Genomic DNA, 17,486 nt, shown 5'->3' on the forward strand with positions numbered 1-17,486 from the left:
GCGCTTCCAGGACGCTGGGTGGTTGCTGTGAGTGGGGAGAGGAGGACCTTTGCCTGAGGTAGCCTGTTCTGTTTTAAAGGCTTGAAAATGTGAGTGCTTTCTACTTTATCTACCTGTGCCAATGTCATAACTACTCTGATGGCTTTCACTTTCTGGTTTTGGGACTCAGTCTTTTGGTATCTTAATAAATTTTCTAGTTTATTTCCCCAAATGGCAAACCTGACGTATTTTGTGATGGATAATTATATCAGCATATTTGTAATCTCTATTGGCATTGTGAATATGGCATTGCTGATACAAGGACCTGGATTCAAATCCTGTTTCTGTCACTTCCTACAATAGAACATGCATTATCTCTTTGAACCTCAGTTTCCTAATCCAAAAAAAGGGGGTTGGATTAAATGGTCTCTAAAGTCTATTCTAGTTCTAAGTCTGTGATCCTCTGAACCATATATACTATGAAAAGAAGGAAAATTTGTCCCTCCAGGCATCCATCCTCTAGCTCTTGGAACCTCTTCAATTTTCTAGGATTTTCCAAAGACCCCTGACAGCGGTTCAGCAATCATATCTGCCAGTCCTTTCAGCATGCAGAGATGTTGTCAGTCAATTCCACAAGCATTTATCATGCATCTATTTGTACCAGGACTTGCGCTAAGCTTTGTGGACACAAAGAAAGGCAAAAATAGTGCCTGCCCTCAAGAAGCTCACAGTCCAAGGAGGGAGACAACCCTTTCTGGGAAAATAAGCTGCAAACAGGATAATTTGGAGACAATTTCAGAGGAAAGACACTGGTTTAAGGGAGATGGGAAAGGCTTCCTGCAGAAGATGGAATTTTAGCTAAGTCTTAAAGGAAGCCAGGAAGTCAGGAGGTAGAAATATGAAGGGAGAGAATTCAAGGTATGGGGAAAGTCAATGAAAAGATAAAAAAAAATCAAGAAATAGAGTGTCCAGTGTGAGAAATAGCAAGAAGGCTGATGTACCTGGATAAATTGCAGAATACGTTGAGGGAATTAAAGAGTAAGAAGACTGGAAGGGTAGAAAGGAGCTTGGTTATGGACTTTAAAAGTCAAAGAAAGTATTTTATATTTGATCCTGGATGGAACAGGGAGCTACTGGAGTTTACTGAACAGTGGAGAGACATGGTCAGGCTTGAGCTTCAGGAAGATCACTGACAGCTAAAATGAAGGACGGACTGGAGTGAGGAGAGACTTGGAGCAGGAAAACCAGCCAGTGGGCTATTGCAGTGGGCTAGGTATGAGGTAATAAAGGTCTACCCCAGCATGGTGGCAGTATCAGAGGAGAGGAGGGGACATATACTAGAAATGTTATGAAGGCAGAAATGACAGGACTTGGAAACTGAATGTGAAGGATGAGAGAAAGTGATGAATTGAGAATGATACCTGAGTTAAGAGGCTGGGTAACTAGGAGGATGGTGGTACCCTTCACAGTAACAGGGAAGTTAGAAAGGAGGGTTGGGGAAGACAGAAAATGAATTCAGTTTTGAACATACTGAGTTTAAGATATTTACACAATGTCTAGTTCAAGATGTGTAATAGGAGTTTGGAAATAAGAGAATGGAGGTAAGAGAGGATTCAGGATAGATGATCTGATAATCACCTGTATAGAGATGATAACTGAGACACTGAGAACTGATGAGATCAACCAAATAAAATATTATACAGAAAAAAGGGAAGGGAAAGGAAGGAAAGGGAAGGGAGGGCATGGGAGGGGAGGGGACTGAGCCCAGGATAAAGCCTTAGAGAATACCTATCCAGGATGACCTGAGTTCAAATCTAGCCTCAGACACCTGACACACTTACTAGCTATGTGACCTTGGGCAAGTCACTTAGCCCCAATTGCCTTGCCTTCCCCCCTCCAAAAAAAATGGGGCAGCTAGATGGCACAGTGAATACATCACCAGCCCTGGAGTCAGGAGAATACCTATCCACTGAGTAAGCATGACCTGAATGAAGATCCAACAAAGTAGATATAGAAGGAGTGGTCAGACAGGTAGGAGGAGGACCAAGTGAGAAGTGTTGAGAAGAAGGTATCAAGAAGAGGGGGATCATGTCTCAAAGGCTACACCCATCCTAGCCTGGGTTCCTGACCTCATCAAGGGCAGCTGCACAGCAATTCCAGAATACCTCTACCTCCTCACAGTTTACTGAGTAATTTAAAGTACTCACATGAGACATAACAGGTTTTCATAGGGTTAAGTGTAATTTAAGGGCATTCTTAGTAAAGAAAATATTTTCTAGTGTTAAGCAATTAGCAGGTAATCAAGAATCTTTTTTAACCAAAAACAAAATGCTGAAATAAGTAATACAAATATTTTAGCACTACTTTCTAAATCATGGCAGCACATCATATACTCACTTGCATTAATTAACTGTGTTGCTAAATACTTACTTTTTGCTGTTTCTCTTTCAAGGCCAATTGGCTCTTAAGTCGTTCTACTAAATTTTTCATGGTGGCTGTTGGAGCTCTTGTGTTGGCTTCTTTCTGAATTTGTACTTCAGATTTAAAATACTGCAGTTCCCTCTCTGTCTGGGACATAGAACATGTTAAGTCTTCTATCTCAGCATGCAGTTTTTTCACAACCTCTGCATGATTTTCTTCAAGGCTGGAACAAGCAAACAAACGTGCATTTAATGGAATTCTCAAATTATCTTGATTTTGCTAGAATGAATGTTTTCTGGGATGTACACTCCCTAAGTGGGCAGAAATATGTCACAAGTGAAAAAGTAGAGGCCTAGTAGCATGAGCTTCCAAAACTAGAATGGAACAATGAATAGAGAACAATCCTCAGTCCCAGGAAATTCTTCTTCAGCAACCTAGATATGTGAGGAGGCTCTGCTTCTCCAAATTAATTTGACACCATGCAATTCTGTTACTCAAGTCCAGTCATCTATGATAAACAATAACCATATTAGTTATCAGTATTCTCACGAGCTTTAACAATTAAATTCAGTATGAATGCCAACTTTGTTCCAATGACAAAGTACTAAATTTTATTTAATTACAATGGGATTTATTAATTACAATGGGAAAAAAATATGATGATATTGCCAAGTAATAAACTTTACTAAAGTTTTAAGTTTCCAAAAACTCTATTATCAAATTAAGTAGTTATTGCAACTGAATCTAAGTAACACATCTGGCAAGAGAAGCAATATCTCTAATAAGCCTATGGCTTGTTAGGTAGTTGGGAAAAACATACTCAGTATGTTTTGGTTCCTCACTATGTAAGTGAAAAGGGGATAATCTTTTTATTGCATCTAATTCTGGTATGCACAGGTAGGCCTAACTTAAAAAAAATGTATACAAACGAAAATACTTAGGTAATTATTTTGATTCCTAAAACCTGATTAACATGGAGTGGGTTGGGGGGTGGGGGAGTAGGGGTAATGGAACTAACTTTAGTTTGATTTACACTGATCATCTACACAACAAATTCAATGAATAAACATCAAAAGTTCAATGTATGTGATAATATACATCATATCTAACTGTATTTACTACTAATGTAAATATGAAGGTGTAGTAGAATTTGAATGAAGTATTTTAAACAGAAATGAGAAGGACCTGAAAGTATGAAATAATTATTTTATCTAGCAGGCCTAAATAATGCATAAGAATAAATTCAAAAAGATTACTATTTTCTAAATAGCCTGGTACTATATTTTAAATAACAATTAAAATACATACAAAGTGGTTTTGTTCATTATTATTATATATTATAATATATTATTATATAGTTTAAAATACCATCTAGCTCTATTAAATAAAGCTTTTATGCTGGAAGATCACATATATAGAAATATCATTAATTACCATTAAGTCTTTGTTTCTGTCAGGGAGAAAAATTTTCCTTAAAAATCACAGTTTGTTAACCAAAGCAGAATTAATTATCTCAATTATCATCCTGGAGATTGGATTAGTTTAATACCATTATGATTTGAAGAACTGTAAATTTCTCTGGGGTTAGATTTTTAAAAAATCGATATTCTCAAAGTATCCCTTCAAAATTCCTACTATACTGCTCTGAGAACACTTAACATCCACTATTTTTTTAATCTTTTTTTTTATTAATGTTTGTTTCCTTTTAGTTTACAGGATTCAATTCTACAATTCCTTGAGTTTCACATTTTGTACCCCTCCCTCTCCTACCCCCCCATAGCAGTTTATAGTCAAGTATAGGATCTGTAAATACTTTCACATTATATATTAGTCAGGTTATAAGGACGGATTGTACCAGCTGGAATGAAGAATGGTAAAGAGGATATAAAACCAAATAAGAGAAGGAAAAAGATCAGGTATTTTGCTTCCACCTGGATATAAACTTCGTTCTTTCTAGTTCTTTCTCTGGATGCACATATTTCTCTCCATCATGAGTCTTTTGGGATTGACTTATATCACTGCATTGCTGAGAAGAGTCCAGTCTATCAAAGTTGGTCATCACACATACATTGTGTCTACAATTGTGTACAAATTTCTCCTGGTTCTACTCTTCTCACTCAGCATCAGTTCTTTTAAGCCTCTCCAGGTAAATATGAAGACCGTCTGCTCCTCGTTTCTTATAGCACAATGGTATTCCATAACATGCATATACCACAACTTGTTCAGCCATTCCCGAATTGATGGGCACCCCCTTAATTTCCAATTCTTTGCCACCACAAAAAGAGCTGCTATAAACATTTTTGTACATATGGGTCTTTCTCCCATTTCTATGATCTCTTTGGGATATAACCCTAGGAGTGGTATTGCTGGATCAAAGGGTATGAAAGTATTTATAGCCCTTTGGGCATAATTCCAGATTGCTCTCCAGAAAGGCTGGATTAGTTCACAACTCCACCAGCAATACATTAGTGTTCCAATTTGCCCACATCCTCTCCAGCATTTGTCATTTTCCTGTTTTGTCATCTTAGCCAATCTGACTGGTGAGTTAACATCCACTATTAATGACACTGATAACAATAATAACAACAGCGTTTTACACTTATAGGTCTTTTAGTTTTCAAAGTGCTTTCACATACATACACCATCTCACAACAAGCCTCTGAAGTAGGCAGGGCAAGTAGAATTACCAATCTCTACCTTCTGGGAATGAATGTGAGTTGTCCAACATCAGATGGCTATCAAGAAAGCGATAGAAGAATCAGCGGTCTACAGATAGGGTGGGTGAAATGCATATAACAAGTTTTTTTCTTTATATTAGCTTTGCTGATTTTTTTTTACTCTTCTTTTTTTTTTTCCCCTAAGTTCTTTGTTCTAATAATAGATGATACTCTGTGAGAGACAAAGGGGATAAATATGGGTGATGGAAAAACAAGGACTATCAAAAATCTGTTTTTCAGAAAGGTCATTTGGTTAGTACCTGGTCAAGGCAGGATTTGAGTTTAGGTCTTCTAATTCCTGTCCTGGTGCACATTTCAACAGTAATCACAACTAGTTTATCACACTTACCGGGCTCGGATGCTTTCAAATTCTTTGACTTTCGTTAAAGTGATTTGCTTTTGTATGTCTATTTCATGTGACATCTTCTTCATTTTGGTCAAAAGTGAACAAAGAGAATTATCTTGTTCTGCAACTGTTTGCTCCATCTCTGCCAGATGCATGAAATGCTTGCTAGTAGCAACTGGTACAGAAGGTTGTTTCATTAACTCCTATGAAATATAAATAGTCATACTCATTTTCAGGTATAATACAAAACTACAAAATAACCACGTTTTAATTTTATTTCCCAAATTATTCAAATGTAATAATCTGAATTTTAACTATTCATTTTCGTGCAGAGTCTAGATGGTGAAGTAGAAGCAGGTCCTCCCAGCGGATCCCAGCTTCCAACTTTCCCAATTCATGGAAAAGGGGACTCTAAACAAACTTTGGAGCTGCAGAACTCACAAAATGACACAGAGAAGCTAACCTCCCACTGAGGACAGCCTGCCAGGCCAGCAGGAATCCTCCAGGGCAGCACTCTGGGAGCTGAGCCCAACTCCACCAGAGGTTTTAGCCCCAGGGCAGGCCTGACCAGCCGCTGACCTGAGGGACTCCAGATCACCTGCAGCTGTGATCATTTCCAGATTTATCAACACATAGATGCGAAGGACAAAGTGAGAGGTCAGTTCAGTGTGGACTTTGGATCCCAGTAGTTGGGAGTGCCTCGGCTTTTGAGGGCTGCAGTGCAGTTGCTGCCATGTGGCAGCTTCAGCTCCTGGCCTGCAGAGTGTAGGGGGACCAAGTGACCAGTCTGAGGGGTAATCGCTCTTGCTTTAACCTGCTTGTATCTAGATATCTCCATTGTGGTGTAGGGTGGAGGTCCTGGGGTGTGTATCCAGCTTTCCAGAGCATGTGGAGGCTTCAGCAAGAGGTCCCAACTAATACCTCCGGCAGCTGAGAAAACCCCAGCATATGGGACAGAAGCTCCCCTGTCTGGTAGCAGAGTCCTATTGTGGCAAAAAGCCCAAAAGTCAAGTAATTGAGTGGCAACATGCCCAGGCAAAGGAAGCAAAGAAATCAAAGCAATCCAACATTAGATTCATTTTTGCGGGACAAAAAGGATCAAAGCATGGAACAGGAGGAAGACGGTAAAGTCAGAACTCCTGTACCAAAAACATCAAAGGAAAATATGGGCTGGTTACAGGCCATAGAGGACCTTAAGAAGCAGATAAGAGAAGTGGAGGAAAAATTGGGAAGAGAAATGAGAACAATGCAAGAATATTATGAAATGAGAGTCAACAGCCTGACTGAGGAAAATAACACCTTAAAAAACAGACTAACTCAAATGGCAAGAGGCTTAAAAAGCTGAATTTGCCAGATGGAAAAAGAATCTCAAAAGCTCAATGAGGAGAATCATTGCTTCAGAATTAGATTGGAGCAAATGGAAGCTAATGACTTTATGATAAATCAAGATGCTATTAAACAGATCCAAACAAATGAAAGAATAGAAGGAAATCTGAAATATCTCATGGGAAAAACCACTGACCTGGAAAATAGATCCAGGAGAGATAATTTTAAAATTATTTGGACTACCTGAAAGCCATGATCAAAGAAAAGAACCTAGAAATCATCCTCCAAGAAATTCTCAAGGAAAACTGCCCTCATGTTTTAGAACCAGAGGGTAAAATAGAGCTTGAAAGAATCTACTGATTACCTCCTGAAAAAGATCCCAAAAAGAAAACTCCTAGGAATATTACAGCCAGGTTCTGAAATTCCCAGATCAAGGAAAGAATATTACAAACAGCCAGGAAGAAACAATTTGAATATTGTGGAAACAAAATCAGGATAACACAGGATATGGCAGCTTCTACACTGAGACATTAAAGGGCTTGGAATATGATATTCCGGAGGTCAAAGGAACTGGGATTAAAACCAAGAATCACCTACCCAGCAAAACTGGGAATCATGTTTCAGGAGAAAATATTATTCAGTGGAATAGAGGACTTTCAAGCATTCTTGATGAAAAAAACCAGAGTTGAATAGAAAATTTAACATTCAGATACAAGAAGCAAGAGAAGCATGAGAAAGTAAACAGGGAAAAGAAACCATAAGGAACTTATCAAAGTGGAACAATTAACATTCCTACATGGAAAAACAATAATTGTAACTGATGAAACCTTTCTCAGTATGAAATAAGTTGAAGGGAATGTGTATATATATATATATATATGTCTATCGGAGGGTATACGGGAGTATGAATACATATGTGAATGTGTGTATATATGTTTACAGGTAGACACAGATAGAGGGCACAGGACCAATTTAATAGGAAGGGATGATACTTAAAAGGTGAATTTAAGAGGTAAGAGGAATATAATGAAAGGAGATGGGGAGAGACAGAATGGGGTAAACTTTCCCATACAGAAGAGGCAAGGGAAAATGTTTACAATGTAGGAGATTAGGAAGACAAAAGGGAATGGGTCAATCTTATTCTCCTTGAATTTGGCTGGGGGGGGGGGAATGAAATACACACTAAATAGGATATCTCACCCTACAGGAGAGTAGGGGGGAAGGGAATGAGAGGGGGGATGATGGAAGGGAGGGCAGGCTCGGGGGAGGTAAATTGGAAGCACCCACTTTTGAAAAGGGACGGGATCAAAGTAGAGCATAGAACTAGCGGAAGGTGGGGTAGGATGTTTTGCATAAGCTGCACATGTACAACCTATACTGAGCTGCTTATCTTTCCATTGGGGGTGGGTGACGGGAAGGGAGTGAATCTGGAATTCAAAGTTTTAAAATCAAATGTTTAAATACATATATATATATATATACACATACACACACACACACTATTATTAATACTATTTTACATGTAATTGGGAAATAAGATATACAGGCATTGGAGCATGGAGATCCACCATGTCCTACTGGAAAAGTCAAAGGGGATATGGGAGAAGTATGGGAGAGAGCTGATTGAAGGAGGGGATATACTGTGGAACTGCTGTTTTGGGGCAGTGGGTAGGGGAAAGACAGGGAGAAAATATGTAACTCAAAATCTGGTGGAAATGAATGATGTAAATCAGAAGTTAATAAAGCATTTGAAAAATTTTTTAAAAAGTATTCATTTTCATCACAGAACTACAGACTCACTGTGTATCAGTGTGCACAGGGTGACTCAACACCAAATACTGATCAACAGAACAGAATGCTACATTTTTAGGTGAATTTTCCTTATTATATTTACAATGTGATTAATCATATTTCCAAACAGCTGTCAAACCATCAAAATGGCTCTAGATTTTTTGTTTTCCTCATAAGTATACTTTTTGGGCATTCAGCTATACCCTAAGCTCTTTTCCTCAGTTTCCAGAAGCAGGCATATATCTAATTCATCCTCAGTACACAAAATGCATATGGAAGAAATGACAAGTTGGACATCATAAAATTTCACTCATTTCCACTTTTAATGCTGAATGTGAAAAACTTAAAGAAAATTGTAAAGACCTGCGTAAACTGATTCAGATCAAAATAAGAAGAACCTAGTGAACACAACAACAACCTCTGGTGAGTGTAGTGAACTGTTACGAGATCAAAATACTGAGGGTGGTCAGATTTTCCCTCTTTTCCATTTTCCCATGTTGTTGAAATAGAGAGACTGGGGGCAGGTAGGTGGCACAGTGAATAGAGCACTGGCCCTGGAGTCAGGAGGACCTGAGTTCAAATCAGGACTCAGACACTTAACACAAAAACTAGCCTTGTGACCTTGGGCAAGTCACTTAAACCCAATTGCCCTACCTTAACCCCCCACCCGAAAAAAAAGGCAAAAAAAAAAATAGAGAGACTGCCTGGCATAGTGGGTAGAGAGAAGCTTTGGGTTTCAGAGAGTCTGGATTCAAGCTCAGATTCTGCCACTTAAAGTCTCATTAACCTAGGCAACTCTTCAAAAGTATAAAAGGGGCAGAGCAGGTGGATGGAGGCTTCTTCCTGGGAGTTCCTAACATTAATGAAAACTCAGGTCCAGACCGAAAATATCAAGAGTTGAAATGGAATCACTTTTTAAAACTGGTTTTGAGCAACAAGACTACTACCTATTTTACAAGCCAGTTGATGTCAGACTTTTTCAATACACAGTGATATTCTGATGTGAACTTTGATCCACTGAATATCAGAATCTGAATGAGTGAACTTAATTGTAGAGTTTTATTTTCTTATAGATATTGTCCTTATTACAACAAACAGGGCTGAATACAATTCTAAAATTTATATAAAGTTGCTGAACATAAGCAGAAAAAAAATGAACAAGGCTCTTACCATGGCTGTTCTTTTGAGTTTGCTAAGTGAACTGTCAGCCTGCTGATCTAATTTTTGATGAAGAATGATAACATCTTCCTCATGCTTCTTGATAATTTCTCTTTGCTCCTGTTTAAAAATCAAATCAGAGCTCCTTTACCTATGAAGACTGTAGTATAACATAATTCAAATTTAAAGTAATATATTTTGTAATCATTAATATTTCAAACTTTCACTAAAATCCTGCTCCTCTGTTTTGTTGTGTAAAGACTCTGAGATATGGATAGCTAGGCTAGTAAAGCCCTCTCTAAGTTCGACCCAAGCACAAGATATTAAATATACTATAAGCTTATAAACAGAAGGCTGGCCACCCAGTGATAAATTTTTCAGCACCAGTAATTTGGGGGAGAAAACATTCATTAAGCACCTTCTCTTCACAAGATACCATGTTAGACACAAGGAATACAATGGTACATAAGGTACAAAGGCCTAGCTCTCAAGGGATTTACAATCTCCTGGCAACTCAGAAAGAGATTAAAATTAATATCTGTAGAATGAGAACCCACCTACTAAACTCAACAAAGTTCAAAGAAAAGTAATGTTTTCTAAATCTCTACAAGGTAGAATGTGTTTGCGCATAACTGAGCTCTTTTGAGAAAGAAGGGCCACATGCGCCAGTATGTCACTATGTGAGCCTACCCCGGGATTTGATCAAATATTTTCCCTAGTGTTTTAAAAAAAAACAACAACCTTACTTTTAAAGTCATTTATATTTTCTAGGAAATCTTCAAATGCTCACAACTTTTTCTCACAAGATCTCTGAACATTTATCTACCTGAGTTTATTCTATTTTTTTCCTTCTGCCTTCACCTTCTTACTCAATTTCTCTTTTGAAAGCACAAATGGGTTTATTCTATTCTCTTATCTCTTGTTATGTCAATATCTAAGAAACTCTCAGGAACACAAACTGGTTAGTTTTGCTGATCAATCACAGTGAAGTAACCGTTCCTAAAATTGGACCTTTGAAATTATAAAGTAGACTCTCTCATTCCTCTGCAGTAGAATGGCATTTAGTACTGAACTATAAACAAGATTATGAAAAAAGTCTTTTATAAAAATTGCCATGTGCTACACCTCAGAATACCTCTCTGGCTTTTTCTAGGAGATGCTGGTACTTCTTTAAGACCTCCTCCTTTTGATTTAATCTTGCTTGCATGTTAGCGATGGTCTGGTGAGCGACTTTCAAAGCCCGATGATTTTCTGGCTCTTCTTGCTTTCTACTGAGCTCAGCCATGAGTCGCTCTCGCTCTGCTGTCGCAGGCAGTCGGAGTCTGAGTTCGTTGATTATTCTGTCTCTTGACAGAACGTTTTGTTCTGCTTCCCATAAGGCAGACTCTTTCACCTTCAATTTCTGTAATATAGAAAATGATTACTCGATTAATAGTACATTATTTTTAAAAACCCATGTTTTCCCCTTTAAAATGGTGTTATCACAGGTTTTTATTCAGTTCTAAACAGAACTTAAGTACTAGATATAAAGTACTGGTTACATTAAAAAAGAATGAAGTTGTCTATATTTTAGCAACAAGGAAAAACAGATTATAAACATAGAAGTTATATTAGAATCAGCTACTGTTAGATCATAAACTAGTTAAGCAAAGGTAAAAACAAATAATAGCAGATTAGAAAAAAGGATAAAGATGAAAGAGAGTACTGTGTTCCAACTCAGCCTAACACCTGTGAACTCAGAAAAATGGAAATGGATAGAAGTGAAGACATGGACTCATTTATTATCTTCCTAGAAAGTTTAACTATTGCCCAAGTGATCAAAGTGAGAAGGTCAAAAATGTCCACAGACTATATTAACCATCCAATATTTGTCTGTTCTGGCAACACAGAGTAATTGTACAAGATCATTTGTAAAACATTATTGAGCAGGAGGATGATGGAAGATTAAGCGTTACACTCTCCCACAAAACAGTAAAAAGTATTGAAGGGAGAAGGGGCTTACAAAGAGCTTGGTATGATATCCAATGAATCTGGATCACAATGTGTAGGGACACATACAGATGAATGAAGGAATGAACATTTATTAAGTGCTTACTATGTACCAGGAACTGTGCTAAGGGCTAAAAGCCAAAGGTCAAGACATAAAAGGGAAGAGTCCAGAATTTTCAAAGTAATAACATTACCATTTGTGATAACCATGTAACCTTAGAGCAATGGACTTCTATATGTGAATATAAAGAAATGTAACAGATTCAATAAACCGCAAAACACACCTCTAATTCAGTGTTTTCCCATCGAGAAGTCACCTTAGGAGGAGTTGAAACCTTTTTGGCACTCCCTTCTTTGGTATTACCTTTAAAATCTACAGCACATTCTTTTGAATATCTTCAATAACAGCAAATCTTGATTTTTTAAAAAAGTGGATTTGATTTTTGAATAAACTCCCAAACTATTGAGAGGCAAGTATGATGAATAAGACGGGTGATCAAATGGAAATAATACCATATTTGATCAAGAACGAGGTATGTGGCACATAATTATGAAAGCAATTTCCAAAAAGGGGCCTAGGAATGACTTGGGCAGTAGCAACACAGTGTAATGACCTAATTAACTTCCAAAGTTAACTAACTTGAAAGAAAATAGTCCACTGAATGTAGAAATTCCAACCTTAAAAGAAAAGTCAGTCTTATTACTCTGATGCAGGGACACAGTCTCTGGATACTCCTGGCACATAACGCTCTATCTCCAAATCATCACTAGCTGTCTCCCATGCCTTCCATGCTCCCTCTCTTCAATACTACCTCCAAGCATTCCTGGTTTCTTTCAAGAGCAGGAAGGAAGAAAAGAAATGGCATTTATATAGTGCCTACTATGTGGCCAAGCACTGTACTGAGTGCTTTAAAAAAAACAAAAAACATCTCATTTGATCCTCACAACATCCCTGTGAGGTGGTAGTTGTTTTTTGGGTGTGTCCAACCCTCTGCAATTCCATTTGGGGTTTTCTTGGCAGAGATACGGGATTGATTTGCCATTTCCTTTTCCAGCTCACTTTACAGATGAAGAACTGAGGTAAACTGAAGTTAAACAGCCTGCCTAGGGTCAGACAGCCAGTAAGTGTCTGAGTCTGGACTCGAAACTCATGAAGAAGAATGTTTCTGACTCCAGGACCAGAACTGTACCCACTGTGTCACCCACCTTCAAGTCTCAATCAAAGTCCTTCCTTCTGCAAGAAGGCTTTCCCAATCCTTAACTCTAGTGTCTTTCCTCCGAGATGAACCCCAATTTCTGCTGTATGTATCTTGTTTGTGAAAGGTTGTTTGCATGGCAACTCCTCCATCAGACTGTGAACTCCTTGGAGAGCATGGACAGTGTTCTACTGTTTTTGGATCCCCAGTGCTTAGCACCATACCTGGTACATAGGAGGAGATTAATAAATTCCAGTTGACCAATCCATATACTACATGAAGGATGAAGCTAGGAAGACCTGCTCAATGAAGTAAATACCAAAAAAATCTGTGTTGGAGCTGAAAGGCACTCAGAACATCTCCCAGAAAGTCCAAAAATAACGACAAAGAACACATGTTACTTTTCCTAAAGAAAACATAAATGCCACTAATCCACAAGCCAGCTTTCTCACCTCTATAAAGTCTTCAGGAGAATGATCTGGTTGTGTACAAATAGCATCCTCAGTTTTAAAAAAACAAAAATGTAAGAAAGTAAAAGGCAAACTCTTTTTTTTTTTAAGCAATTGGGGTTAAAGTAACTTGCTCAAGCTTACATGGCCAGTTATTTCTGGGTGTGGTGCTAAGTATCTGAGCCCGGATTTGATCCCCAGGTCATCCTGACACTGGAGCCAGTGCTCTTACTCGCTGAGTCACCTGGCCTCCCCTAAGCAATTAGGATTAAGTAACTTGCTCAAGGTTACAGGGCCAGGTGTTTCTGGGTGGGTGCTAAGTGTCTGAGCCCGGATTTGATCCCCAGGTCATCCTGACACTGGAGCTGGTGCTCTTACTCGCTGTGCTACCTGGCCGCCCCAAAAGGCAAACTCTTGAAAGTAATATCCTGTCAAGGATCATATGATCACATAAAAGACTGATCACATGATCACACAAAAGACTGAGATATGTCATGAACATAAAGCTCCTGTGGTATTTATTATTTATTAATTTGAAGAGTCTGACTTCATAGAACAAAGTACACGTTAAAGACTCTCCTTAATGTTTCTCCCACACATACATAATTAAAGTTATACTGTGTGCGTGTGCACAAAACCACTAAAGATGTCATAAAAGTGATAATTCTGCTCAATGAATCACTGAAATCAAGCTAAACATATGTCCAGCAGAGGTATTTGCCATTGTCAAGAAAAATTTCCTGCGCAAGATCAAACAAGAGTAAAATTAGGAAATAGATGGGAGCTTCTACAAATGCTCCTCTTAGCTGATGACACTGACCTCAGGAACACCATTCAAGGTAAATTGACCTAATCATCCACACTAGAAAAACAAAGCAGGGACAGAGCTAAAATGGCTGAGAAAGCTGAACTCTGCCAACATTCCATTCCAAACAAGTTTAAAAATAAACTCCACAAATTAAATTCTAGAATGGCAGAGTCAACAAAAGGCCAGACTGAGACATTGTTCCAGTCCAAGACAACTTAGGAGTCTGGAAAGAAAGATCTATGACATAGGGAGGAAAGCTGACCCAAGAGCTCATGTGGATAAATACCAGTGGTGGTAATAGAAACAGGAGCAGTTTTAGAAGCGCTCCAAGCAGAGATGGTAAGGGAACCTGGCAACTGGTCAGAAAGACTACAGAAGACCCCTAAGCTAGTACTAGATGCAGGACCAAATGCTGTTTGGCATTTGGAGTTTGGCAACTCCATTGCCTATACCCACTTCTGAGTTACTGAGTTCAAGGGTGGGGAGGAGCACTTCTGGTCAAAAGAGAACAGGAAAACTATTGTTTGTGCTAGAAAGAGATAGGGGGAGTGACTATACTTCTTCCCAGATCACACCACCTTGGAAGCACTGAAAACTTTCAAACTGCCAGAACTATCTAAGGAAATAGCAGTGCAAAAAAGTCTGAAGCTTGGGATAGTCCCCCTCCTCCATCACCAAACTTCAGGAACAGAGTGCAACTTTAAAGTTCAAAGTCAAGTAATACACTGGAAAAAAATAAGCAAACAACAAAAAAAGAATCTCTTCATAAAAAGCTCCTATGGTAAGAGAGAAGATCAAGACATAAAATTAGAAGACAATAATGTCAAAACAGCTACAAGCAAAGCCTCCAAGAAGAAAAAGTGAATTGGACACAAGCCTAACAAGAATTCAAAGAAGTTAAAAATTGCTTTTCAACATCAAATAAAAATAATAGAGGAAAAATTGGTAAGATAAATGAGAGCAAGGGAAGAAAATTATGAAAAGACAATTAAAAAGCACATATAAAAAAACTGAAGAAAATAATATCTTAAAGAAACAGAATTGGCCAAATGGTAATGAAAATAATTCCTTAAAAAACAAAACTAGTCAAATGGAAAAAACTGGGATTGGACAACTTGGAGATAATGACTCCAAAGTGTCCAACTGGACAAAACTGAAAGATAATGACTCCATGAGATATCAAGAAACAATAAAATGAAGTCAAAAGAATGAAAATATAAAAGAAAATTTGAAATCTCTCACCGGAAAAACAAATGACCTGGAAAACAGACTGGGGGGAAATAATTTAAGAATTATTAGATTACCTGAAAACTATGATAAAAAAAGAGAGCTTAGATATCATATTTCAAGAAATTAAAAAGTTAAACTTCCATAATATCCTAGAACCAAGTGTAAACCAGAAGTGTACCACTCACCTCCTGAAAGAGATCTCAAAATAAAAACTCCCAGTAATATTTGTAATGGGAATGCAAATTTGGAAGATCTTCCCTGCCCATAGGCTGAAGTGCACCAGAAGCCTGGGGGGGGGGGGGGGCTTGTTTTTCAGTAGATACTTTTTGATTGGCCAGTGGGTCAATAGGGTTGTTGCATTCTCTGAGCCAGGAGAAGGCTGTATAAGCCCTGATGTGTAGCTTTGTTTTGGGACTCACTTTGAGAAGTGTTCTGTGATTTGATCTGTATTCTGGGAAGCCGTTGTCCAGGGTCCCCCCAGCTTTGAAAAACCCAGATGTGGAAACCCAGATGTTGACTGGGTGTGGATGTAATGGTTGGACAGTTTGGAGAGCTGTCTGCTTGATCTGTTAATGTCTTGATAGTTCTGTCTGTATATTTTGAAGTTTGGGGTGCTGACCTTTTTCCCCTGAACAAGGTAAATGATATATGTCTGACTGATTAAAGTAAGCTTGTTAACCCATTTTGAGTTGCTTTCCTTTAACAAAGCAGATCCAAGAACCTGTATGGGCAGCAAACCCTGAGGAAGTGCTTGGGGTGCTTGCTGCTACAATATTTCAGGCAAATTCCAGCGTTCCCAGGTCTAAGAGAACATACTTTAAGCAGCCAGAAAGAAACCATTCAAATACTATAGAGCCACACAGTCAGGATCACAAAAGATTTACCAGCTGCCATGTTAAAGAAGAAAAGGGCTTGGAATAAGAAGGTAAAGGAGCTAGGATTATAACCAAGAATAACCTAGCCAGCAAAACTGGATATAATCCTTCAAGGAAAAAAAGACATTTAATAAAATAGAGGACTGATTTCCTGATGAATACACCAGAACTTAGCAGAAATTTTGACTTTCAAATAAAAGACTCAAAAGAAACATAAAAAAGGGTTGCTAGAGAGGCCCTGGAGTCAGGAGGACCTGAGTTCAAATCTAGCCTCAGACACTTAACACGCGCCAAAAATATATATATATATTGTCGTGTGACCTTGGGCAAGTCACTTAAACCCAACTGCCCTCCAAAAAGCAAAAAAAAAAAAGTATAAAAAAGTAAACATCCGATGATACATGTAACATCTAAGAACTTTATGATTATTAGGGCAATAAAATGGACTAGATAGGTAGGTGGCATAGGAGCTAGTTAATTAGGTTGACATGATAGCAAAAAGGAAAAGGAATGCACTGAAAGAAGGGGTAAGGGAGAAGAAGAATGGAGAAAACTACTGTACATAAAAGAAGCAAGAAAGCTTTTACATTAGAGGGGAAAATGGGGGCAGGGAGAGGTAGCCAACGTTTGAATCTAACTCATCTAAACTGGTTCAAATAGGGAAGGATATAGAAAAATACTCAACTGGGTACAGTCCTCCATCTTATGGAAAAAAGTAGGAAAAGAAAGAGATAAGAGAAAGAAGTGGGGGAATGATAAAAAGAAAGATGGGTAAAAGAAGTCACTGATAAGAAGCAAAACAGACTTTAGAGGAGGGACAGGATATAGAAGAGAGAAGAATAAACTGGAGAAAATAGGATAGAGGGAAACGAACAGTTAGTAATCATGAATGTGAATGGGATCAATCATCTATAAAACAGAAGCAAACAGCATAATGGATCAGAAACCAGAATCCAATAATATGCTGTTTATAAGAAATATACTTAGAAGAGAGAGACACATACAGAGCGTTAAAGTAAGTCACTGGAGCAGAATGTATTATGCTTCAGTTGAAGTTAAAAAAAGGCAGGAATAGCGATCATGGTCTCAGAAAAAGCAAAAGAAAAAATATACCCAATAAAAAGAGATAAGAGAAATTACATCTTGCTAAGAGGTACAATAGACAATGAGTAATTTCAATACTAAAAACAGATGCACCAAA

General features: G+C 38.1%; 1 protein-coding gene across 6 annotated transcripts in view; it reads right to left on the minus strand.

The window, feature by feature from the left end:
- Positions 1-17,486, minus strand: part of CEP290 (centrosomal protein 290) — a 98,869-nt gene that overhangs the window by 26,547 nt on the left and 54,836 nt on the right. For all 6 annotated transcript variants that reach the window (XM_069095117.1, XM_069095119.1, XM_069095120.1 and 3 more), the window contains 4 exons: positions 10,874-11,140; positions 9,751-9,858; positions 5,467-5,666; positions 2,410-2,623 (listed from right to left, as the gene is read on the minus strand). In XM_069095117.1, the coding sequence (XP_068951218.1) occupies positions 2,410-2,623; positions 5,467-5,666; positions 9,751-9,858; positions 10,874-11,140 (789 nt within the window). The remainder of the gene's footprint in view (positions 1-2,409; positions 2,624-5,466; positions 5,667-9,750; positions 9,859-10,873; positions 11,141-17,486) is intronic.

This window comes from Petaurus breviceps, unplaced genomic scaffold, assembly GCF_028583685.1.
Source record: "Petaurus breviceps papuanus isolate PSGF00001 unplaced genomic scaffold, PetGlider_PUasm1.0 225, whole genome shotgun sequence".
NCBI lineage: Eukaryota > Metazoa > Chordata > Mammalia > Diprotodontia > Petauridae > Petaurus > Petaurus breviceps.